The sequence below is a fragment of the Accipiter gentilis genome, chromosome 5, assembly GCF_929443795.1.
Source record: "Accipiter gentilis chromosome 5, bAccGen1.1, whole genome shotgun sequence".
Classification (NCBI taxonomy): Eukaryota; Metazoa; Chordata; class Aves; order Accipitriformes; family Accipitridae; genus Astur; species Astur gentilis.
This window is the reverse complement of record NC_064884.1, coordinates 14,901,348-14,927,539: the sequence shown is the minus strand read 5'-3', so window position 1 is coordinate 14,927,539 and position 26,192 is coordinate 14,901,348. Positions and strand designations below refer to the sequence as shown.

At 47.2% G+C, this 26,192-nt stretch overlaps 2 protein-coding genes across 7 annotated transcripts in view; both read right to left on the bottom strand.

The window, feature by feature from the left end:
* Positions 1-3,429: 3,429 nt before the first annotated feature.
* On the bottom strand, positions 3,430-14,058 carry LAMP5 (lysosomal associated membrane protein family member 5). Its single transcript, XM_049800099.1, has 6 exons — positions 13,969-14,058; positions 13,514-13,686; positions 13,054-13,185; positions 12,863-12,968; positions 11,198-11,386; positions 3,430-4,645 (listed from the first exon to the last, which is right to left on the bottom strand). Exons 1-6 carry the CDS (start codon positions 14,009-14,011, stop codon positions 4,467-4,469), a joined length of 822 nt encoding a protein of 273 aa, XP_049656056.1. The 5' UTR covers positions 14,012-14,058; the 3' UTR covers positions 3,430-4,466.
* Positions 14,059-18,647: 4,589 nt separating this feature from the next.
* Positions 18,648-26,192, bottom strand: part of PLCB4 (phospholipase C beta 4) — a 213,693-nt gene continuing 206,148 nt past the window's right edge. For 3 of the 6 annotated variants that reach the window (XM_049800913.1, XM_049800914.1, XM_049800912.1), the window contains 4 exons: positions 25,940-25,997; positions 25,452-25,538; positions 23,344-23,380; positions 18,648-20,568 (listed from right to left, as the gene is read on the bottom strand). In XM_049800913.1, coding sequence (XP_049656870.1) covers positions 20,480-20,568; positions 23,344-23,380; positions 25,452-25,538; positions 25,940-25,997 — 271 coding nt within the window. In that variant the 3' untranslated portion in view covers positions 18,648-20,479. Of the gene's footprint in view, positions 20,569-23,343; positions 23,381-25,451; positions 25,539-25,939; positions 25,998-26,192 lie in introns of those variants that run through there. The other 3 variants (XM_049800916.1, XM_049800917.1, XR_007506075.1) reach the window with 2 other exon arrangements.

Genomic DNA, 26,192 nt, shown 5'->3' with positions numbered 1-26,192 from the left:
CAGGGCATTTACTGGCTACGTAACTCCCCTCCTTGGCAAAACATCAATAATTTATAATTAAAGTTCTAATCATAAGTACTTTGTAAGTCATTACCAGCTGCTTTAGTAAGTGCTTAATTATTACAGGTCCTTATAGAGCTCAGTAGGGTGATAAGTTTCTTATATTTACCCACCTTCTACTAGTGTGTTCATAAACATCTATAAAGCAAAGTGTTCAAGTTTGCAGCTAGCTCATAATAAGCCATCAATGAATGAAAGCTAACCATAAAATGAAGTCACAAGAAAAGTGCTGCCATCCTCAAGACTTCACTGTAGTTTGATGGGCAGGAGGGAAGTTGGACGACTTTTTTAACCTCTCTCGGAAATAATTTTTCAAAAATAGGCTTGGAAAGCTTAAATCGATGGAAAATTCAGATTCGATTCAGTAAATAATTGTTAGCAAAAGGATGGAAAGAACTGAAAGACTCAAAGGGTTTTATTTCACCATCTTAACTCTTTCTTTAAAAAAGATACATCAGTTTGGGGCACAATGCAAACTGTCATTGAGCTGAAATTATTGTTTCTATTTCCTTTCTTCCCAAAAAAAGAGAGGAAAAACATTTCAGTCCAAGAAATTATTTTCTATCTTAATTCAGAAAACCAAGAAATTAATTATTATATTCATAAAACTCTCTTCCTGAGAGCTTACAGACACTTCCAGCCTGAAGGTGATGCTGAGTGCTACCTAAGGGAAACCATGAAAAGCAGCAAAAGTTCTTAGGGCATGTGGGCATAGTGTCACAGGAGCAGCATCAGCTTTTGGGGGGTTGTCCTCTCCTCCGCCGATGCCACCACCTCAGTGCATTGGACAATGCTCAAGCAGTGGGATCCGTCAAGGACAGTTTCCTATGAGCAGCGAAGACAAATGTTTTCCTTGGGCGGCTCTGCTGTGGCTACCCTTACAGGGTCACTGCAGGTTGAATCAAAATTAGTTTGCAAAGTCAACCATAAATTAGAATTTTTCCACCTCAAATCAATGTAGATGTTTGAGAGCGTCTCCCTGTTACACCAGGTGGGTCTTGCTCACTTTCTGCAAACAGGGAAGCAACAACATGACCTACAAGAGGCTAAAACCCACCAGCAGCTTTACTTGAACAAGGTACAACAAACTCCAGCTGCTCCAAAAAACAGCCTGGAGATACGTTCAGCCAGCAGCTCCATCCACCAGCCACTGCCTCTCCTAAGAGCGACACTATGGCAGCTAAGCCAAGCCCCAGGTTTTGTTGCCTTCAAACAGCTCCATATAAACCCTGAATTGTAGCTTCCAAGGGAGGATAAAGGTTAAACATAGCCCATCAAATGCTGCAGGGGTGCCAAGCAGTGGGTTTCCCACCTCCTGCTCCAGTTTTGAGAAGTATCTGTCAACCCCTCGCCAGCTATTGACAATCCCCTTCCTGCCTCCAAACCAACTCTGCAAAATAAGTACAATTTCTGCGGAATGTAAGAAACTATAGTGCAGATGGGATTGCCACCGCTGGCTTGTGTGAGGAGCCGTCACACGAGGTAAATGCAGGAGGCCAAGAGGAAAGGAGCATGAAGACTTTGCTTGGTTGTGTATTTTGGAATACTTTGCATCTACTCTGCTTCTGCCACTGGTGATGCAATGGCCACAGTGCAAGGCTGGATCCACTCAGGGGGCATGGAAAGTAGCTGAGAAATGCAAGCCCAGTACAATCATCCCTTCTTTGGGTTAAAAACGTGGGGTGGATCAGAAATTAAAAAAAAAGTTATAAAAAGGGCTGTGATGTGCACTTCCTTATCTCTGTAAAGCTTCTCCTAAAGGCAAGTGGAAGGGAAGTAGCTCTCTTTTATGTCCCCCATTTAAAGTTTTGATGTCCAAACTGACACACAACTAACTCTAGTTTTGCAAAGAAAAAGAAGGGGGGGGGGGGAGGGTGGAAGAGGGCAGGTGCTGATGAATGTGAAAAGAGGGATTAAAAAAGCCCTAATTGGCTCTCCTGGAGAAACAGATGGCACAGGGGAAAAACAGGATCCTTCCCCTTGTTTCCAGCCACAAAGTCCTTGTCTTCCCCCGTTTTTCACAGACAAAGTCCCAAGTCTTTTATCTCTCTCATTATACTCAACTGAACCAGCTGAAATTGCTCCTATTGACACCAAAGACTTGCAGCTCACTGGGAGAAAACCAGGCAGGTGAGGACTGGCCTCTCATCGACTGGGATTGGCTCCAGTTTGATGCAATTTCCATCCCCATCCCGCCTCCGTGTCCTGCCCCACCACTGCTCACCCACGCAACCGTGCCATCCCAACGGCTCGTTCCTGCAGCCGCCTTGCCAAAACGTGCTGTTCAGAAGACAAAGTACAATGGAGGGGGTCATTTGGAATCTGCAGTTCAGCCGTTTGCTTCCTTTTTTATTGTACTTTGATTTTTTGGGGATGTCAAATCCAGGCTGATGGGAGCTGGCTGGGAGAGCCTGTCTGGCTGGAGGGCAGACAAGAGGGAGGCAGGACAAAGCTGATAACTATGGCCCCTCTCTATTAAGGATGAACTTTTAATCCTTTTATTTACTCTCCTGCTACCTATGGCTTTTTCTGGCTGCCTCTAAAAGAACCTTTTTTTTTTGTTTTTTTCTTTTTCTTATAGTAATCAGCTCACTGTTGACAGTGGCACTTGGTCAACCCAAAGCCCGCCCAGAACACTTTCACTAGAGCTTTAAAAGAAAAGGGCAAAGCCACAAGCTTCATTAGCACCGTAATTCTGCTTCTTACATCCAAACGAGAAAACGAAAAGCTGAACATAACATAGAAATGAGACCAGGAATAAGACAGGACTAAAGAAAGGCTCTTGCTGCATCCACCTTCATAAAAAAAACCCAAAACCAACTAAATTTTGGAGGAGGCTGCAGCATTAAAAAGCAGTTAAGTTTCTCCCCTCACATTTCTCGACATTGAAATTACTATTTTTCTTTGCTTATTATCCTGTTTTAAGCTGAAAGAGAACAGTCTGTATGAGCCCCTATTTGGATCAAACCAGTTCAGAACCAAGAAGGTATTTTCCATAGCCTAAACTAACACAAGGTCTGGACTAACTCTTGCTGCAGTAACACCAGAGCCAAGGGAAGCCACACGTTTCAGCGGGAACACGACAGGACCAGAGTGAAACACACCATTGCCCACAAAACACATAAGAAAGAAACAGCTGAGAGATTAGAATACTAGAAATAACCAACAAATCGCAGAATACTGAGCTACCACCATGTCTTCACCAAACCATCTGTACCAAAAATACTGCTAGAATAAATCGTGCGTTTAACATGCATTCAGACGATGTATTTGTGCCCCAATTCCATTAGGTATCATGGGGTTAGTAAAAAGCATTACATCATTTCAAAATAAGAAGGCAAATCAAGTATTATATATGTACATGTTTTAATTAATTTTAAAAATTGTCTACATTTAAGGATAGATTTCAAGGGCTCCCTTATCTTTTTTTCCGTTACATTAGATTATACCTGAATAATCTGCATAGTAACTTTAACATTTCTGTTTTCTTTTTTTTTTTTGTTTCGTTGTGAAAATATTGGTTACAGGTAGCAATGTAACATCTCAACGACAATCACAATACGTGCAGGATGTCCAGCCAGAAGCATTTCTCAGTTGACTTGCAGTAGCATGGCACTTTGTAATTTGTGTATCAATACTCTTTTTTTAATTATTTTTTTTAAGTTTAGTTCCGATGTGGCTCAAGAAGCAAAAACAAACTTTCTTCACTCAGTCTCAAGTGTGGGGTCAGCTCCTCAGCTGGCTGCGATCTGCTGCGCTGGAGTTACTCCAGCTTATACCAGCTTGAGTTCTGGCCTTTTTTTGTTTGGTTTGGTTTGGGTTTTTTCCCCCCTCAAAACACACTTGTATATCGCCTTCATGCTTTCCTTGACCTAAGTGCAAACTTCAGGAATGTGATTTGAATCCCTTCATTAGAGGACCTTAACGAAGTCTGTGCAGTGGCTCTGTCCCCTAGCCCTGCTCCCTGTACAGACATAAACAGAGAGGGCTCAACGCTGCCAAGGGCAATGCATTGGGGAGAGAAGGGTCTCTTGAGAGGGAAAAAAAGGAGAGAGAAAAAAAAAAGAAAAAAGAAAAGCTAATTTTGCCCCCAGTGTTAAAGTTTGACATGCAAAGCATTTCTATTTCCAGATCATCAGCCCAGCTGCTTAAGAAGGTATTCCTACCACCTACTGCCACAGACGGACTCCTAAAATCAGATGCTCCGAGTCTTCTTACAGAGACAGCTATGCCTCTGCACTGACTAGCTTAAAGCCTAATCTTAACTTGCGCGTCTTCATGAAATACCCATGCCTAGGTGTTGTGAATACCGTCTCTCGCCCCCCCCCATAACCTTTCCTCACCTTAGAAAAAAGTGCTTTTGCCTTTTCTACCTGATAAATATATGGGCTGCTCCATCCTGTCCCCTATCCCATGTGTTTGTACTGAGATCTGTCCCGAGGAATTTGCACTTGGTTAGCTGTCAGCTTGTGGTGGATATGGTAAACGCAGAGGGTTATCACGATAACCAACCCCAGTATCAGGCCCAAAATCAGAGGCAGGGTTTCTTCTAACTGCTCCCTCTGGTCCACTGGGCACTTGTGTTCTGCAGGGAAAGAAAGAAAAGGAAAGAGAAAGAGAGAAATGAATGAGACATCGCAAATCTGAACTCCTGCTGCAGCAGCGACCCAGAGTCACGGCTCCGCACCAGGGGTCCCCGCGCAGCAAAAACAGCCGCAGCAGCAAGGAGAGACAGCAGCTGTCATCGGAGTCCTGGGGAGAAAATCAATTGCTTTGGAGGAAAAGGAAATCACAGTCACAACGCAGGGTTTGGAGGGAGAGGCAACATCTGTCAAACCAGCCACCGCGGTGGGAAAAAACGCTTTCGTGCCCCTAAGTTCCTCTTCATGCCTCTCTGCCATGTACAGCCAGGGCTTTCTTGGGAATGCGACAGGGTAAGTACAAGTTTCCTGACCACGGCTGAAGATCCGCTTTGTTTATTTAGTTACAGAGTCAACAAATATTGCATCATGAGACCTCAACATCGATAAGTCTTTAATTCTGCATCAGACCTACCCCGCTCATCGTTAAAAACATTTTTCCCCTCTATCTGCAAGTTGGCAGAGATCTAACAGCATCTCTCCCCCGTCTCTGTGAGCTCCCCATGGGGAGTTTACCAGCACCGGCAGAGCACACGTGTGTTTGTGGCCAAACAGCATCCCAGAACGCCACGGTTTTTGTCAAATATGGCAAAGGATGAGGATGAGCAGAAGCAACACGGCCCTCCCCAGTGTTTTTCTCTCCGACCTGCGAGTCCCCATCGTAGCCTAATAAACCACTAGAAAATAACCATAGCTACAATGGGAAAACACTTTTCTGCTTAGCTTGCAAAAGCCACCAAGGTTGGGAAAGACATTACGCTGGTAATCCCGGTTCACCTCCCTTACACTTCCAGAGTCTACTGCAGGTCTCAATGACAGGATCACGATTTACTTCTTTCCCCACGGGACTGTTGCTTATTCATGCTGATGGACAGGCAAGCCGATGTTGCCGAGTTGGGTCTGCCAGACCAAAAAGAAAAAAAACGCCCGCTCTGGGGAAAAAAAAAGAAAAAAAAAATATGGCTACAAGGGACAGGAGGGACAGTACTCTGGCCCCTGGGTCGTCATCTTCTTCACAGCACTAGAATTGTGCCGAAAACAATGAAGACAGCAATTACTTAAAAGAAAAAAGCAGGTGAAAAAAGGCTGCACGTTAGATGAGCAGATCCAAAGGGCACCACTAATTCCTCCCATCGCTAAAGACTGTCCAGATGGGTTCGCCAGGCAGCTGATTGCAAGACAGAGAGATCTGCGACGAACCACGAACGGCAAACGCTCTGCAAATCTAACGGCATGTGGCAAAGAGCAGGAAAAACCCCGAGACCCCCCCAGGCCCAGGCAGGAGGTGTCAGCAGGGACGTTATCGCCAGCGGTGCCGGCACCTCCAGAGCTCTGTCACCTCCCGGAGCGCGCGGAGCCCTCCTCCCAGCACTTGGCTCGCAGCAATGCCATCGGGAAACATTTTGAGCTGAAAATGAAGTGAAACAAAAAAGCAAAAGTGAAATGTAGTCTAACAAAAAAAAAAATGCCCTTTTCGGTTCCAGTTGCTCACTGTTTCACCAGAGGAGTGATTAATCACCAGGACTGTTACAGGCGATTCAGCACTTGCTGCAATGCAGGGGTTTTGTTTGTTTGTATCCAGGAGAAAGGGGAAAAAAACCCTGGTTATTATTTAGCTCCCAAAAGCGGGTTTCTAGAGCTTTATGAAAGCCTTCCCGGTTTAGGATGCTAAGGCCTGACCAGACTCGCAGTGCCAAGGCAGAGACTCAGCGGCAGGCTGGCATCCCAGACCCGACTGCGGGAAAAGGCATGCACGGTGCTCCGACCCCGCTGCCCACGTGCCAGGACAAAGCAGCACCCCTCGCCCCTCCGACGGGAAGGATCCACGCGAGAGGAGCCCCCGTGCGCTCGCCACGCGCCTGCGGACAGCCCGATGGGCCGGGGCGTGCCGATGTGCCAATTAGCGGTGTTTTAGTCCAGCCGCTGCAATCTCCTCCGGCAGGCACTAATTTCTGCTTTGAAAGTGGTTTAGCTTAAACCCCACAGAAAACTGAAGTAAGCCTGCCCTACACCCAACTGAGGACATTCACCTGTGCTCAAACATGGCAGGTTTGCCCGCGTGCCTTTCCTTAAACAAGAACGATGTCGAGTTTGCAGGAGAACGGGGTGAACGTGGAGGTCTGCAGCCAGTGAAGGCGGCAAAGCTAAAAGCACTAGTGCCGCGATGCAGAGCACTAACACAACTCTAAAGCACCTGCTGGCAATATTTGAATTCCCAGCTTTTGCCAAAGCAAACCAGCTGCAGAGCACAAAACGGGCCAGAGGACGCGGCCAAAACTCTGGTGTCCACAGAAAGCCACAGCTGTATTTAAGTGTCTGAGTCACAGCTCAAGAAGGTGTCAAATCTTGCAAGCAGCCAAGGAAGAGAGTTCTTTATCCTGACGCTTTTTAAAGAGGATTAAAAGAAAAAAAAAGCCAACAGGAAAAAAAAAAAAAAAAAAAAAAAAAAAAGGCAAAGCAAAGCTCGCAGTCTCCAGCAGCACACCCGCAAACACTGCTGCACCTCCACGGGCAGAAAGCGCTCTGCCCCAGCAGCCTTGCAGAGCACCCACCCCCTGCCTTACCAACACCTTCTCCTCACCGGACAGATCCATTTTCTCCTTTTGGAGCAGACTGCCAAAGTCTGGGCTCTTCAGAGAGCATAGAGGGAATGGGAATAGGGCTGCGGGGGACCCAGCACGGAGGCACAGGCAAGTGGTAAGAACAAAAGCACATTTGCAGCAGAACTAAGGCTCTCCAGGTGCTGGCTGCTAGGAGAATGAATTTTGTATTTTGACATTAATATAATGTTAAACCACGCCATTTTACACAAATAAAAATATTTTCACACTTATAACAATATACTTTAACATTTATAAGCATTTTTCACCCCAAGAGTTCAAAGCATTGCATAGGCACCGAGGTCCACAACACCACAGGGAGGGAGGTAACAGGGATCATTCCTGGTCTATCAGCAAAGGAAAATGCAAAGGGGGAGTGGGAGGGCAGAAGGGTTTGCATAAAGTCCACGGCAGCCGCAAATTCAGACACTCAACCCCATCAAGCACAGTGCGGGCAGGTGGGCTGGTTGGTTGAGGCACGACAAATGACATGCCATCACATTGGGAACCGCTACGTATTTTAAATCAATGCCTTCCGCAGGAAAACAGCCCTTTCCGTCAAATTTTTCCTGAGTATTTTGCTTCAGGTCACAGGGATCTCAGCATTTCCTAAACCGCTAGGTTTTACCCTCACTCCAGGAAAGCAAAAAGGTCCCCGGCAAATTTTCAGGTGATGCTGGGACTTTTGCTGCATCCCGAACCCAGCGGGGTCACCCCTTTGCCAGAGAGGTGCCACCCCGCAGCCCAGGGTCCCTGCCCCGTCGAACAAAGACTGCAGGCGGATACAAAGGAGGCATTTAGGTACGTCCCCCATTGTTCTTTTGTGCTGCGCTTCCTCCAACGCCACACGGCACCCAGGCTCACGTACCGCCACGGTTTCTATGGTGAGTGCGCGTCCAATTTCAGTACTAGGCTATGAAACCACCCAACAGGCCCATTTTCTTGTTTCAGCATCCTTCTGCAGAACAAATAGCAGCACGGCAACCAAATCAGCGGTTTCCCGCAGTCACGACCACAAGCCTGACGACCGGTGCAGGGGCTGCGCCAAAGGATGAAAAACCAGCCCAGTTGTGTCTGGCATGATAGGATGAATCTTTGAGATTTTGAGATGGGTGTTTGTTAAGTGATCAGCTTAATAAAAAGGAAAGAGAAGAAAAAAAAAAAAAAAAAAAAGAAAGACTGGGTGCTTTTTTAAAGGTGGCTGCATACCTCGCAGAGAGGAGCTACCAGGTGCCCAGGTGCCTTGAGAAAATGTGGCCCTCGTCTGGGGTGGCTCAGAGGGAGGTGAGACCTCCCACAATCCTGGGCCCTAATTCTCAGCCTTTGTATCCTTTTGTATTAGTATTTTGCGTTATTTTGATGAAAATCAAAAGAGGTGACAATTTCTGTGGGGTTCTTTCATCAATTTAAATGTTCTCCTGGCGTGATCTTGATCTAGCTCTCCTTTTACTGATCTTTTAAGCTGAAAAATGTACGCACGTTTTCCCTATTAAAAAAAAAAAAAAAATTTCCCCAGCTCTGAATGAAAAAAAAAATGTTCTGCTTCTGTACTGAAAAAAAAGTAAATATATATATTTATGTATATTTTTATATTTTTGTGAGGGTTGGAAGCAGGGTCTTAAAAAGAAAAAAATATATTCTAGCACATGAGTTTAAGCATTCAAAAAAAAAATAAAAGCAATCCAATCACAGACTGCAAGCTTTTTAATCTATCCCAGACAGGACAGTGTCAGGACTAACGACAAAACCTTTCCCCCCCGTTTCTTTGTGGTAAAAGGGTGTCGACACTCCTGCATCTCTGCAATTCTTCTGCTCTAGCAGGTCTCTTTCTCTATTCTAAAACATTTTAAAATGTTCTGTAGCTTGTTCATAATTAATAGGAATTTTACCTAATGGGAAATTAATGAACCAAAAAGGAGAAGGCTAATGACTGTAATTTAAGATTGGCAGTGATTATCAGACCCCACAAAGAATCATGTTTTGCCATGCATGTGCTGAGGACACGCTGGTCCGCCGGGCTGGTGGGGACGTGCCACTGGGAGAAGCGGCAGAGCCCCACGCGAAGCTTCACAGATAAATGACCTCTTGGGCATTTCTGACCATCCTCTCCAGGTGCTCTTTGCTATTTAACTTCCAGTGGAATTCAACAAAAAGAAGCGTCACTAAATAATGAGAGCAACAACAAAGAACCAGAAAGCCTGGCAAAGAGAAACCGTGCTTTCCTCAGGAGGAGGAATTCCCCACACGCGTTTAAAGATTGCTAAACCAACCAGGGCCTCTTGGTGTCCTGGAGGAAAAAAAAAAAAAAACCAACAAAAAAACAACGAAACTACAACAACAAAGGAAAAAAAAAAACCAAAGCAAAACAAAACAAAACTGCCCAATATGAAAGAGCATATCATGAAAAAGGTAGGTAGTTGCCTTTGGCAATGGACCCGAAGTCTGGTTCTTCTAAAAGCGAGCTCTTGGACTTGACAGGTTTGGTATCGCAGAGACACAGCACCTAAAACTGAGTCCAGACTTGCATATTTTAAATATGCTCTTCTCAGACTCCAAGCTCTGCCCAGCCAAACCCTGAGTGCAGGAAGCCTGGATCCACAGAAGGGAGGAGAGGATGAAGACGTGCCAACAAAAAATAATAGGAGACTATTAAATTCTACGTTTTTCTCACTGTAACCTATGCAAAATGTGGTACTACTTCGACAGAAAAAAAAAGAAAAAAAAAAAGATTTATTTGTGCCCACGGATAAAACCTACTCTATACTACACTGGCCTTGCCATGAGTAATTCAGCCACACAGAGCTCTGCCAGAGCCAGCGTACATAATAGCATGTATTTACTACATCAGTTAGAGGAATGTGAGTCATGAGTGTAAGTGTTCGGTTTTGTAGTCAGTGCTGGTTTTTTATTGTGTTCTAAAATATTTCCCACACGCAAAATAATAAAGGCCCAAATTTTTAATGCTAAGCGTGAAAATAACACCACCATTTTCTAGCTCGTTAGTAAAAGATTTGGCTATTACAAATTTTATTTGCACCTTTTTACAATAACGGAGTTAACTAATTTGCTAAGATGGCACTATAAAAAGGGGACTAGTCTCGAAGTCCTAATTCAGGTGAGCATGTTTACACTCCCTCACTCAACCTGATGGAAAAGGCAGGAGGATGTCGGGAAGGAGGAGCACCACAGGTTCCTCAAGATAAAGGCAGGAAAAATCTGCAGGAATTCTGCCCCACGGCAGTACCGCTGCTGACTTCAGTACAACCCTTTGATACAAACAGCACGCGTTAACTCACATTTTCTTTTATCCGCGATCAACGTTAAAGAAACCTAAGAAGAGGAACAGCATCCCCCGTGTTTGGCGCAGGAGGTGCCTCACTGAAGTCCCCGCTAACGCTTCCTTCACCCTCGCAACGAGCATTAATCAAACTGAAGCCAGCAACGTGCATCGCAAGTATTTCCTGCCACGACAGCCCCAAGCTTTCCTCAGGGTGCGGCGGCCCTAAAAAGCCCCCGGAGCTCTACCGAAGCACCTTCCGCGCTGCAGAGGAGCCACCCAACCCTTGCAGGGCTCCCCAGGGACCAGGCAGCTCCAGGGCTTGCTGGCAACCTAGCTAGGTAAGTCCTTACAGAAGCCAGTGTACGTGCAACGACAGCCCGTGTTTTGACCAAACAGCAGCTGGGCTGAATTTGTAAAGGCTTTTGGGGGACCGTGGAGGCAGGGAACGGGTTGGAGGGACTGCAGGGAGCACTGACCACCTGCTGGCGGGAGGGGAAGGTGCTCGCATAAAGGTGGGACCCAAATTCCTTCAGCGCACTGCGACATCCCCAAAGGCCGCAGCAGCAGCAGCAGCAGCATCTTGCGGATGCAGGGCGTGCCTTCAGCCCGCATCTTACCTTCACTGAAGACAAAATCCGCGGTGATGTCAAAGGGCTGGACGCGTACTTCCGACAGCAAGAGCTGCACGGACTTCTGGTGGTCGCTGGAGATGAGGGAGATGGTCTGCTGCGCCTGGCACTCGTAGGACTTCCCAGCTGGGGTGACCAGCGCAGAGAGATGGTGCGAGTTGGCCGTGTGCTTCCCGGCTGGCCAAGGGGCAGAAAGAGCAGAGGTCAGGTCCCGTCTCTGGGGGACCGATGTGACTTTATTAACAAAGCTAATGAATCGAACGCAAGGGCGTGCAGGCGGCGTGCAACGCGGCGGCCACACGCTCCACTGCTCTTACAGCAGCATTTTCTCCTGGGGCGGGACCACGCTTTTGGCACGACACCGCCACATAGCCAGGGCAACTCCTGCACTGGGGTTGCCTGCCCACAAGCAGGAACGGATGGCTGCAGCGTGCGGTCCTGCCGGCACAAAGCGGAGAGCTGGCTCTGCTGCTGCCAGCGATGCTCGTGTCACAGGACTTGGAAGTCCGTAAAGTTGGAGGAACGGCTTCTATTGATGCGTATGCGGAGTTCAGCCTCGGGCTGCGCTCATACTCCCTACGTTTGGGGAACGGCAATTCCTGTGGCTGCACTTGGGCTGTGAATTCAGGTGGGAAGGGGCGATGCCATTTGGGGACCTCACCACAAAGCAAAACAGGCCATTGACACCTTTCCTGAAAACACGACATGACCATTTCACCCCAGTATAGATTATGAGAAAATATTTTCCCATCGCGTCAAGCTTGTTTTATACATGAAGGCTGAATGCCGCTCAGCAAGGTGGAACGAGGGATGCCCTCCACCTCCTGCTCTTCTGCGGCCCTTTGTTCCCCTCCAGCAGCACGGAAAGGCGACCGGTGCTGCGCATTTGCAGAGGGTGATGAGGCACGACCACCACCGTGTTTCGGGGACACAAACAGTAGAAACACCAGCGGGAAAACCAGCCCCGTGTCCAGCGTGTCTTACGCGCCATTCGCTGGAGTTTGAAAATCTTGAAGAACAGCAACTTGCAAATGACGGTGTATCTATTTCCAATACAAGACAACTGATTTCTCAGCAGAAATGGACTAGCAAGGAAATGAAAGCCAAAAGAAAGGAAACCCCGTCAGAGAAGAGGAGAGGCTGCTGGGTGTGGAGGCGCGCAGGGGCACGGATATCGGCGTCGACCTCACTGTCATCGTGGGAAAGCACGGCTTTCCCACCTCTTCAACCATCACCAGAACCAAGGAGATAATTAACCTTAAAAACCATCTCCCGCGGGAAAGGAGGCAAATTTCCCCGACCAGGCGGACCCCTGCCCCGCTGCCCACCCCCTCGGGCCCCCGGGTCCCCGCCGGGAGGGCGCGGGCCAGGGCAGCAAACGGGCAGAGGTAGGGCTCTCCCTCCCACGGCAACCGCGGTCATGAAAACCAAGAAACGAGCATAGAAAGGAGGGCGAACAAAAATTAACGCGCGGTTTAAAACCGGCACCCGGTCCCGGCTTTGCGGTTTCTCTTCGCCCCCGCTAAACTGCATTTAGGCGAGTGGCCCGCGGGGTCTCCGCGGCGTCCCCCCCCCCCCCCCCCCCCCGCCCCGGCTCCGCGCTCGCCGGAGCCCAGGGATCGGCTTTGAACCGCGTCCCCCCGGGGCGCTTACGGCTGACGGCGTCCTTGAAGTAGGTGCGCTCGGCGCTGTCGTAGGTGAACTGGACCCGGCTGAGCCTCCAGAAAGCCTCCTGCCCCCGGGACGTGTTGTGCCCCTCCTGCCGAGACAGGGCCGGTCAGACCCCGGCAACGCCGCCGTGCACCCCGCGGGCAGCTCCCGGGCGCGCTGGGCGAGCCCCCTACCTTCAGGAAGAAGAGTTTGAGGGTGTACGCTTGCTCCAGCCAGGAGATCTCCAGCTCCGACTCGTTGGTGCCGCACTTGCCCTTCATCTCGGCGCCCCGCGACAGCGGGATATCGGCTTGCTCCGTGATCAGCTGCAAACGGGGAGCGGGGCTCAGGGGGCCGGCCCCGGGCCCCCCCTGGGCGCCCACAGCCCCCCCCCCCCAGCCCCGGCTGAATATCCCCGGCGAGGATGAAGGACTTTCCAAAACTACCGGCGGATTTCCACACACACACACACACACACACACACACACACACCCCGCCCCCCGGTCCTGCCGTGACACCGCGCAGCGGCTCCGCGGCTGCGGCTGTCGCGCTGCGAACCCGAGCCCCGGCCGCCCCCCGGGCCGCGCCGCAGCTCCGCTACCCACCCACCCCCCCACCCCCCCACCCCCGTTCCCGTTCCCGGCCGCTACTCACATCCACGTAGTTGCTGGCCCACACGTCGTAGGGGACGATGAACTTGGCGGCGAATTCCGCCATGAGACACGTCGTCCGGTTTTCCCGCACCACGAAAATGTCCTTTTCGGGGTTAGGGGAGAGCCCGGAGAGATTTTCAACTTCTTGCTCGGCAGCTAGGCGCGCCGCGGCATCTGCGGGCAGAGAGGCGCTGAGCGGCGGCACCGCCCGGGGCCTTTTGCCCCAAGCCTCTGCCGGCTCACCTTAACATGCCCCCCGCTCCCCCCGAGCCCGCTGGAGTAAGCTCCCCTGGCGCGCCCGGGCGTCTCTGTCGCGATAGAGAAGGCACCGGAGACGGGGCAGCCGGTGACGGTGGAGCAGGACCGGTGCTCTAGCAGCGCCGGGGCTGTCTCAGCGCCAGCGCCCGCCTCATCGCGACAGGGCTCCGTGTCGCGACTCGCCGCGGCTGTACTCACGCAAGAGGAAGAGCAGCAGCCCCGGGAGGCGCCCCCCGGCCATCCTCCCTGCTCGGCCCCGGCGTGTCCGCGGCTGCTGCTGCTGCTGCTCCTCCGAAGGCGTCCGCTCCGGAGGAAAGAAAAAAAAAAAAAAAAAAAAAAAAAGGTTAAAAAAAAAAAGGAAAGGAAAGGAGGAAAAAAACCCGCTGAAACACCTCCTTTCTCAGGAGCTGCACAGGCTGCAAAAGCACTCTGCTGCGGAGTGGCGGGGAGGAGGGACGGGGAAGAGTGTGTGGGTGTGTGGGGAGGAGGAGGAGGGGAGCTGCCGGCGGAGCTGATGGAGGCGCCCACGCCGAGGGACGGGGCGTACGCGCAGGCAGGGCGGGGAGGAGGGATTCCCCCCCCCCCTCCTCCTCCTCCTCCTCCTCCTCCTCCGGCGTTGGGGGGCCCGGCGACCCCCGCGGAGGGGCTCGCGGGGATCCCCGCGGGGATCCCGGCGGAGAGCGGGGACCTCGGGGGAGGGAGCCGGGCCAGCCGGGCCGCCCCGACGTGCGGCCGGCGCGGGGCTGAAACGCACCGAGCGCTCCCCGCTCCCCCGGGCAGGGCAGGGCAGGAGGTGGGAGCGGGGCCGCGCCCCGGGGCGAGCCCTACGGCGGCCCGGGGCGCAGGGCCTTCGCCGGGGCACCTGCCCCGAGGGTCCCGCCACCCTCCCTCCCCTTTCGGTGCCGCGCCGGAGCGGCTGCTCCCGGGGGACGACGGCTGCCGCCGGGCAGCGCCAGCGCCGCCGGAGAGGCAAAGGACCCGCTAAACCGGGACAGCGGAGGGGATGGAGGAGGGGTTATCTAGTCCAGCGCTGGCTGCTCACGGAGCGTCAGTAATGTCGGTGGAGGCGAACAGCTGCTTCGCGTGTTAATTTAGAAAGAAACGTGCGGCTATTTTTGTGTGGCAAGGTCAGAAGCAGACTCGGCCCCCTTTTGTAAACGGCCATCAACACACCTGAGCTCTTCGGATGTCGTGACATACCACAAAACACACCGCAACGGAAGACATCCCATCACGTAGAGCGAGGGGAGCGGTCCCCTCGGCACCGAGAAGGTGCATCAAAACAGTCCGGGCCATGCCTACGCGGAGCGTTATTGGGGGGGGGGGGTGTCGGGCACACCTGGGGGCGCGTCTCGGAGCTGTGACACGGCGCTGACAAGAGCTTGTCCCTGCCAGGCTCCACGGCCCGGCGCTGGGGAGAGAAGGGGCCGCAAGGCGGGGTGACGCCAAGCACTGCGCACCCCAGCCCTGCCGGCTTCTGGGGAGCAGAAGGCGGGGGGGGCTGCCTGCCCGCTGCCCCCTGCCCTGCCCGCCCCGGGGCGCGCAGTGCTGCCGGAGTCCCGAGCCGGGCGATCCCCTTTATTATTCCCTGCAAGCCCGGCGCCTGCGTTTCCTCCCTCTCGACCCGGAGGCGGGGGTGAAACGGGCCCCCCGGCTCGTCGGGAGAGGGGTCTCCGGGAGGAGCAGGCGCGTTGCCAGCCCAGAGCGCCCGGGGGAGCTGCCGGTTTCCCCCGGGGGCTCCGAGGCTGCGGCCGGGAGGCAGGAGGCGCTGCCAGCGGCAGACGAGCCCGAGGCGCTCGCACCGCGGCCCGCCGCGGAGCCCGGCCCGGCCCGGCCCGGCCCGACCCGGCCCGGCCGCCGGCTCCCGGGGCAGCGCCGGCCCCACCGCCGCCCCGCGCGGCTCCGCGGTTTCGCCTTCCTCGTTCGCCGACGTTAAAACATTTTTCGCTGCCTCGCATCGGGAGTTTTTACGGCCCTTCAATGCGCTGCCGCCCTCGACCCGTACGAAGAGCACATCCAAATAGTTACCATTTACAGAGACGCCAAGTCCCAGGAGCAGCGGGGAACAGGAGCCTACCGCCAAGGTGGTTGGGTTTTTTTTTTTTTTGTAAAAAGCCAGAGGGACAGAAGCTATTCGGCGCGTGTGGCGTTACACGGATTCGCTAGCCAATTCACGTTTCTAGTTCAGGAAAAGGAGTCGGGAGGAATCGGTCCAGGGTTTTGCGAAGCAAGGTGTTACAAGGTGAGTTTCGGTTGTGGGCGGCTGCCGCTGGGAAGCTGCCCTTTCTCTGCCAGGGCACACCTGCAGAGAGGGGTTTTCTTGCTGGGAAAGAGCTTGTTAAAAATAAAAGCAGATACTGCAGAAACATACCGATTTTTGTTAACTAGTCTGTCGCAATTCCTTTCTGCGTGCTGTACGTATTAAATATTACATTCTGGCCCCCATCTCCTCTCTCTCCGGTTTGACAATAAGGAGTCATTCCTGCTCCCCAAAATAGAGCCAGACCTGTGTCAGCTGTGATACAGGATTGACCTGCAGGTAATATTTCCAGGGAACTATATAAAGGAAAACAAAAATTTCTATATGAGGGCTCTTTGACCGCAACAGACGATTTCTGCGATGATTTTAAACGCCTGGCTTCCTCAGGTCTTTCACCGATGACCTCGGTATTTAACCAACCTCTATTTCCTCTTCTAGCCCCCTATTTAATTTCCAATTTTTTTTGAGGTTTCGAGGTAGCTTCTAAGCCTCCAAATAAATATATGATCCTGAGCAGCTGCCCCTGCATCCAGCCCACGTAGGAGGGCACCACAGGGAGCAGCTGGGAGAGAGCAGCTGTGTTAGAGACAACGGCAAGCCTGACCCACAGCCCCCTGAGCCCCACGGCGCAGAACCGCGCTCTCCTAGCACCCGCCAGCTGCACAGCACAACAAAAAAAACCCTTCAGCTTCAGTGACAATCCTCACTCCAAGCCTGCAGAGCTGGGTTTATCCTGCTCTCCATAGCAAAAAAGGGAAAGGCCTAAGATTTCCCAACAGCGAGAAAGCCCCAAAACATCGACAGAGCCGGAAAGTCTTACCTGACGGAGCCAGTGCAGCATTAGCTGATCTGAAATACTGTGACCGGGGCCGATTTATGGTCACAGTTTGGACCACCTGGAGCCAGCCCTGCAACCTGCCCTTACCCCAGCTGTGGGGACTGCCTGTGTATCTCTGAAGGCTGAAGCCCCCCTGCTACCACCCCAGCCCCCAGACAGCAATAACTCTCACGAGCTTCCTCACACGCAGCACGGCGACAGCGGTGCTGCAGTGCTGGGACCACTGCCGGTGCATCCCTGGCAGCAGGGTTTTCCGGCCGAGCGGCTCTGGGATGTGTCTGCCACCGGCAGCCGGCTTCACAGGCAGCCCGTAGGCATTGGCATGTGGACTTTGCAAGGAAATCGGCCCCCGAGGGGTATTTTGGGTCTCTGGCAACCCAGTTGGACTGCACTCGAGTGGGGTGGGGGTTAAATGGCTCCCCCCCCGGCTTGGAAACAGTCAAGTTAATGAGCAACCCCCAAATTAATGGAAGTGAAAGAATAGCAGGCTGCCTGGGTGTCATGACCCTTCCCATCACAGCTGCACTGAATTTATCCGAAGAGATTCAGAGAGAGAGAATCTGCCACTTCCCTCGATGAAATTTCACTGAAGTGGAATCCATCACCCCGGCAGGGAATGACATTTTAAACTGCTTTAACTCACTATCAATGTTCAAATTGATTAGCCTATTTCATCTCAATGGAAATTCTCACCTCATTACATTAGCGGCCAAACTTCAAACAGTTTTTGCATCAAATACTACTTAAACAGCATTTCGAAATACTTAGCTGACAAAATTCATCACTTAATTTCAAATTACTGTCTGCGTTTTATGCTAAATTGTCAATGGATGAAATACGTAACAGTTCTTGGGAGCTGAGCCTGGGAGCTGAGGCTACCCAGCGCCGTGGTTTCACAGAAGCACATATTCTCTGACTTGATAAATGTCTTGTTCCTGGCTGAGCAGCGAGTACAGACTCAAAAGGAGGCTAAGGAGAGTATTTTTTAGCCTTCCAAAACCATCGTATTCCCCAATGCATACAATACTCACCAGGGAATTAAGACAGGCAGGTTTGATTTTCCTCAGAGAGGGACGTGAGCTGAACTCAAGTCCTCCATTTCCAGTTATTTAACAGGTATGGCAGTGGTTTCCAGCCAGGCTGTAAGTGAGCCTGAACTAGTAACATTTAATGCTTCGCCATCCGGTTCCCTCTGTATCTGGTCTGTCATTTGCTTCTCCTTACCGACTAGAAACCACTGCAGTAGGCAATAGTATACAATTCCAGCTCACAGCACTGTCTTCACCAGCCGTGTTTTAGAAGACATTTTTAATTAAAAAAAAAAAAAAAAAATCAATAAAACTCACTGCCTTGTTTGAGATGCTGGATCCTGCCCAGCATGTTCTGGAAACAGTGCTGCTGCTCCCAACTCCCTTCAGCACTTGAGCCAAGCTTAGGGAGCAGGGAGAGCTGCTCCCAGTACACAACTTGTCTTTAAAACACTATGGATCGTAAGGACCAGGAGGTGCCTCCATAGGTTAAGTGACATCAGAATGGGAACTCTGCATAGGCATCGCAAGTTTGTTTCAATTCTGCCTTAAACACCTGAAGACTTCACTGACCTCTGTCTCAGTTGCATTCTCAAAGTAGTGCTACTAAACTGTACTCTGGTTGCTGCATCTCAAGGGAGTGCTACTACACTGTACTCGGGTAGTTCTGTGGGAACCAATGCACAATTCTTCTATCGCTTCAAAGAAATAAGACTCCTTTGACTAAATAAGCTGTGATAGAAATATATTTACACTATGCACATTTTTACAGGAAATACAACTTACTAAAAAATGGTAAGTAATAACACCACCACCCTACAATTCACTACAGTCAAAACTAAAGGGTTTGCATTTTTTAAGGTTTTTATTAGAGAAGTTGAAAGTTTCATCTCAGGACTGACAATAACATAATTATGTCTTTTCATTTATTTTGTTTATAGGAATATGTAGAATTTGTTTGTACAAGCATATACAACAAAGTAATTGGTGCTTAGTACACTGAAATCAGGAATCTGATTTGTTCTAAACTACCAGTTCTCCATGCAGTCATCTTTGAATTGGCAGCATGGACAATTTCCAAGCAGAATGCTTACATGCATTGTTTTGCAATATAACTACAGCAAGCTCTGGAAACATGCAAATTAACACATTAGCAAATTGTTTTTATATCTAATGGACATAAAAAGGTTATTCCTGATATGAAATTCTGAAAATCTGCATAAATACTTCTGTGTAAAATTAAATTAGTTATGTACTTTTCTTTTACTACAAGTATCAAGAATGCCCACGTAATTAGTATACACACATATATATAGAGACCTTGTTATGCTAAAAGTCTTTGTAATTAATCAAACAATATTCTGTGCCATACATTTATTCAGTATTTACCAGCTATTAGAATGACTGTGGTCATATAGTGGGTATTACAGTCTTAGTAGCATCTGTATCACATGCAAACATACTCTTAGCATTTTTGTTGACTAATTTTATCACGTGGCAGCAGGCATGTGATTTTCTACAATGCTGTGATTCTGAAGTGTATAAATACTTTTTACATTTTCACAGTTACAAACTTTTTGCCAAAAGCCATTTAAACAATCCTTAAGTTACAATGAACTGTAGTATCTGGGATCTGCGGCAACAGGATCAAAATGCAATTTCTATACAAGCAATGTAGGATGTAAACTTTTCTTAAAGTGCCTCGTACGTAATTCCTTAGAGCACTGATCAGTTTTGGCACAAATACACAGTATTGCCCTCATGCTAACCACTGCAGTAACTTTTACAGAATATCAGCTTGTTTCAGACATGATAGAGTTGATATGGCACTTGTGAATGACATCATTGGATTGCAGAAATATTCTGTCAAGTCACTATTACACCTGATGAATTTGACCGATGACTTTGTACATATTGTACTTCTGAATATACGCAGTTACTTTCAACTGCCTACTGTCTGCTGCCTGAAAATACTTTGAAATATAATTTTAAATTGCCCAAACTCAACTCCCTCCTTACTATACTGATTATTATGGTGATTTAGCAGAAGATCCAGTTCAGTGGGCTCAATGACATCAGGTGCCGAGCATCTGACGAGTTGTTGCTCATCGGGATCTGGCAGCATGGGGTTTCTACATGATATATCACACATGAGAACACAAGTGATAAATAACATGACTTGACTACAGTTTTGTTGCCATTTGAGATGATCTTAAAAATATCTATTGTGTTTCAAGGCTCTGATTGTGTAATTCTGATGCAGGCAAGCTGCCTGTTGAGATACAGAAGGGAATACAGGACTGGGTTTAAAAAACTGTCTTCGTCTTCTGATTAGTGTTTTTCTGAACAAAGGAAATTCTTATGGAAATCCAACAAAGGAAATTCAGTGCCCAGTGTTAAAAAAGAAATAATGCAAACCTTAAGACTCGGTGGTCCGTAGCTACAGTTTATATATTAAAAACAAAACCCCACACCAACTTCCCCCCTGCCCCAAACAAGAAAAAAAAAAAAAGCCCACTTTTCAACCTCAGCAACATTATTTTGAATTTTGCTCTCATTTTAAGGATGCTGTGTTCTCCAACTTCAATTTGCTTGCTGAGGCTTTAGACCACTGTTGCTGGCCTGCGATCCATCTCTGCTTCCAGCTTCACCATCTGCTGCATCTCCTTTGCCTGCAATCCAAAATAACCACATGAAGCATTGCATTAGAGCTTTTGTTCAAAATGAAGCACGTTTTACATGAGTGTCTGAGTGAAATACAGGCAAAACACACTGAAGCTATATGTAATAACATTATGTTTACCAGTATCATTTTGTTTTCAAAATCAGATGTAATTTTTATGTCTACAAATTCTTGGGAAATATTTTTGATCCTATTCCAAGACTCATGGGCTGACTTTCTGAATAAGTGTATGGTAAAATGCAGAAGCTCCAATTTGGGGAAGAAAACTATGCAGATGTCTTTGGGAACGTATGCTCCACTGCTGTTGTGCGAGTACTGCGATGTCTTACTTCCTGAAATGTTTAGAGAGTTCATTATGACCTGGACTTGTTTCTTCCATTAAGCAAAGAATGACAAAAATCCATCAGTGTAACTAACATCTTCCTTGCAGTAGGCAAGATTTTTTAAATAACATTTTTTAAAAAACAATCTCCATCTGGCCTAGAGATCCTTATAATTACAGATGTGGTAGTTTTCACCTCAGGATTAGACTATTGCTATACGCTCCATGGGATTACACACACCGAATCCACTTGAAACTGTATCCAAATGCATTGTGCAAAATACAGCAATGAACGTATGCCAGATCTCACTATAAACTCTGCATGCCTTGGGCTTTGCAGGCAGTTAAAGCTCGGTGTACAAATGGTAACTGGCCTGGGAAACCCCTGCTTAGGGACAGCTTTTTTAATTCCCTTCCTCTACCTCCCTTTCTCTCTCTCCCTCTCTCACAGACACGCGCACACACACAAACTTACTCCTCCCGTGGCTCAATCACAGATTAGAAGTTGCGCTTTGGTTTGAAACTCTGCAGTTTAAAGAACTGGGAGTCAGCACCTCTTCATTTTCTCTGAGGGCTCCCAATCTGGCAAGCTATTTAAATCCATAACCCTAAGGACTCTGAATAAATTGACCCAGAGGGCAAGCTAACCCATCTATCTTTACAATCAAGCTCCTGAGGATTAGGACAGGTTTAGGAAGAGGCAAACCAAGCTAATATTTTCTTTGATGTAACTGCTCTGTATCTGTCATGCAGGGAAGAATGGTTACTGGACTTGATTTACGTGAACTATGTTCCCCCCAAAGCTGTAAATGTTGCTTAGGGGACATTGCTATACAAGCTCCTACATAAGGAGTCACCTATTCTGGATGTGCAAACATGTATTTGCATACACGAAAATGGGCAGATGCAGATCTAAAGTAATGAGATGCACAGCTATTCATTTTGTGAGGTAAATGTGGGCTTGTGCAGATGTGATACACGTGCCTTCTTGAAAAATCTAGCCCTGTACTTTCATAATCATCATCTTGGGGAAAAAAGTAATTATGATAATAGCAAAGCAACTGTCATAAATATGATTAAAAATTAATCAACGCTCTCCATTTAAATGAGTTAAAAGCTTGAAAGTAATGAAGAAATAATTTTAACATGAAAATATGGAAACATAATAAATAAATCAATATGTACAACCTCTTCTGAAATGTTGGCTGGATTTTGCCTGTGTGTGAAATGAAATTCTAGATAAAACAAAACCCTGTGGTTGTTTCTTAGTGACTCACACATTGCACGTTTTAGGCTTGCGACTTAATTACTGGCACGTAGTGTCCTATAAATATTCTGCATGCCAATGTATGGCGTACGGAATTATTTTAGAGATAACTTGGCTTCAAAGAACACATTAGCATAGGACCAGGATGCCTGTTTTTGCTAGTCTGAGGCTGGGTCAGACAGTGCATTCTGCCGCGAACACACAAGCACAACACTTGAAGACAAGCCTTCTGGAAGGCAGTGTTGAAGCTACAATGAATTCATGAAGTGAGTGGCAGCTAATTGACTCTGCTTTCAAGATGCTTGTTCTCTAGTGAGACCTAAGACAGGCTAAGAACCATATACAGTAAAAGAAGAATACAAATATTTTTTTTCCTAGCCTAACAAATGCTTTTTTTCCTCATTATTTGTCTATAAATAAATGTTGTTAGCGTGGGTGCTGTCCGACTCGGTGGTGCAAGATGTTATCAATTCAAGTAATTCAGATCAGGCAATACCGTACAACTGCATGTTCAAGCCTAATGCAATCATTTCCCTTGCTAAGACAGGGGTTAATAGAGATTTCTTGTAAGTAACCATTATTTAGGAAGCCACAACAGCACAGCCACATGGTAAGTATAATTGCCATACCTTGTAACGTGTTGGATTTTGAAGTGAATTTTAAAGCGCTGGAAGCCTCTCTTCTTCAGACACTAAAAAGCTATTTCTGGCCATCCAGTCTATATCTTGCTGTTCTTAGTGTGGAATTACTTATTTTATTACCATACTAATATATGTGGATACCCTTTGTCTGACTATCAGCATTAGCAGTTAATCATATGTATGTTAACACTAAAATAGTTTTCTTAGATCAAAAGACACTTCTCACAGACACAGATTAGAACTCTTAAGCGTATCTTTCAGTAACGACAGCTAATGTACAATACCGGTTAATCTCTAAATATTTCCTCTGCACATCACTGTTCGTATGCATCTGAATTTGAGATGCTAAAGCACAAAAATACTGTTACTATTGTGTCTGGCTCAAATATCGGTGTGCAAACAAGATTAACATTGTGTTCACTATGTCAATGGTACTTCCCAATGGTTGCATTTACAAGGAAGGCTCCAATGATAATGATTTAATTTAGAAGGAAAGCACACTGAAATAATAGTTTGCTTATACGTCCATCCTACCTTGTGTTTGAGACACTGCATGACAGGATTTCAAAAGCTGTTTGTACAAAAATAATAATGTCAAAATTGAGTAATACAACAAGAAGCAAATTAAATGAATGAAAACTGAAGTGAGATTGAAAAACTAATGCAAGAAAAACATACATAAAACAAAACAAATTTAAATTCATAACAGTTTGTATTGAAGGCTGTTTCCACCCATAATTCTACTTTTCTGCATTGTATACTTGTATTAAAAAATTTCTTCTCTTGTTTGATCAGGAAAAAAAAAAAAATCATGTTTTGAAATTCTCATTAAACAAATACCACCTTTATCTTGATCCAACTAGCTTTCATACATCAATGTGTATAACAACGAAACCAGATCCAGCTGGGGGTTTGCACTTGTGCGCTTTTGGGGCTAAAAGGAAGTGGTCAAAACAGCAGGTATAAAAATATATGCTCTGACGGATCAAATTAGAGTGAGTTAAAAAGTTGTTAAGGACTACCCCTGTGGTGGAGGCCACCACATGCCCCCACAAAAGTGATAACCAGCACGTGAATGATCTTACTCCATTTAATCACTGATGATTTAAGCTGACTTCATCTCTGCACTGAAATGGAGTATGAGCAAGCTCACGTAGGCTGCTACCATCTCTCAGCAGCTGAAGCTGTACCCCAGGTAAGGGAAGTATCTAATTGCTGAAACAAGTGACTCATTTAATGACTCACACTTATTTCCCAGCAATCTCCCCCCCCCTTATACGTGACATATTTATCACATTGTGATTAAAAGCACAACTATAGTAATTCCCTCTTGTCCTTACGTTTTTAAAAATTGGATCCAAAGCCCTCTGAAGCCAATGGAAAGAAACCACTGATAACACCTCTCTCTCACCATTTGTTGTCAACTAGCACAGTTTACAGGGAGTTCTCTACAGTGATGCTACAGATCCACTGTAGCCCAATTGCTTCCCCTGCCTTTTGATCACGGGCAAATATTGCTCAGGAGCAGACTGACTGACAGATCCATTCATGCTGGATGTTAGAGATGGTGTCTACAGAAATCCTGTGAGGGAACAGACTAGGAATTTTGGTTGTTGTCCAGAAGGGAGGTGGAACGATCAGAAGACAGAGCCATGGTGGCTGGGGCTCAGCGGTAGCAGCTGCCTGCAATCCTACATGTTGTCACCCCCCCTAGAAGTTAACCAGGCTGCAGCTTTTGGGGCCGTAGGACTCTCCTGCCAGTGGAAATACTTGATTTGCATGTACTCTTTTCTTCCCTCCACCTCTGCAAGATGGCTTTAATTCATACTATAATGTCTGCCAGAGAGTTCAAGTTCTGAATGTTTAATAAACAAAGTAAGTACAGAACCCTTGAGAGTAATGGGTATTAAACGCATCTCTTCTCTCTCATCTCACTGAACTGCTGGGTATATTCCCCTTGCAATTTACATTTGTGGAAGTGCAGTACTGCAAGTCCATGCAATTATTACAGCTCTGCTGGCTCAACTATTCAGCAAGGGAACTGCTCAGAACATAGTGTTGCTTCTACCAGAAATAAGATTAGAAGTTTTTCAATTAAAAAAAAAAAAAGCTTATAAACTAGCAGAAAATAATAAGGTATTTTAATTAGCAAAGGGTGTACTAGTACAGATAAAAGTCCCCATGCTACTATAAATCTCTCGAATCCAGTCCAAACTAACTGTCTCTTAGAGTTCAGAGATGCTCTGTGCACATATTTCACCTCTATTTTCCAATCAGCACTAGAAATATAAGTTCCAATATTAAGGAAACAGATTTGCTTGAGGTATTTTTTAGAAGTAATTAAAATGGATATGTTGGGCCTTTTATGACTGTCATATCTAGCTAATAAGTATCAGTGTGGCTGAACAGCAGAAAGGACAGACTCTAGCTTAAGCAGTCTAGCTTTCACATGCTTATCTGAAACAGATCTGGTTCTTTATCATTCACCTCACCTCTTCATTTTAACTCCCCAAGTAGGTGAGTGACCACGAACAAGGTAATTTTCCCATGTTCGGTAATGACTTACATTCAGAAGCGTTCTACTCAGCCTGATTCTGTTTTAACTAGCTTGTTTTTTCTTTTAAGCCTTTAAAATAAGATACCTGCTCATTCTGCTTCTCCAAGACTTCTAAATGCTCAAGTTGAACTTTTTTCAACTGATCCATTTCTTTTGACTGCTTCATTGCCAGCTGTAAGCATGAGAAAATAACGGGGGGAAATGTAGCACATTATTAACAAGTAAAATAAAAACTTAGTTGAAACATACACATACATACACTGTTTTGCCCCATTTGGATGGCAGAAAACATCACAGGAGGCCTATTATATCACCCAATCTTAAGAAAAGCTATTAATATAACTTATTTATATTATATATATTACATAAAAGTAGAAAATACACAATAATGAATAGTTGTTAATTTAAAATAGCTTACTCTTCTATAGATGTTAGATCTTTTACACTACAAGTATGTGGAACAAAGCAAGGACAAACATCTGTTAGTTTACTAGAACTGGATTCTCATCACAGAGAAATTAAAATGAATATTCAGAAATAGTGCCTAGTGATTTTTGCCAAGGTTATAGTTACCCTTTTTCTTTCTTCCAGGAACTTTTTTGTGTTGCTGCTGTTCAGTTCTCTGACTCGCCTAAAAAGATGCAAATGTTGTCTATGAAGACTCATTAGAAAAAAAGAAACCCAAAAGCTAAAACAGAGAGAATCACAAACTCATAAGGTATATTTTGGTTTCTCATTGTCTGTACCATGTGGGACTAATGGCAATTTGTACGCTCCTCTGCCTATGCACCTTTACACTTAAAGGTTTCCAAGTACATTGACAGTA

Bases quoted from the DNA above. Each gene is read 5' to 3' on its own strand.
- LAMP5 (XM_049800099.1), bottom strand. From the start codon at position 14,011: ATGGCCGGGGGGCGCCTCCCGGGGCTGCTGCTCTTCCTCTTGC. The intron at 13,186-13,513 runs GTGAGTAGCGGC...CCCCGTTTGCAG, and splicing joins GGGCCAGCAACTACGTGGAT to CTGATCACGGAGCAAGCCGA. The intron at 4,646-11,197 runs GTAAGATGCGGG...CTTTCCCTGCAG, and splicing joins GGATTTTGTCTTCAGTGAAG to AACACAAGTGCCCAGTGGAC.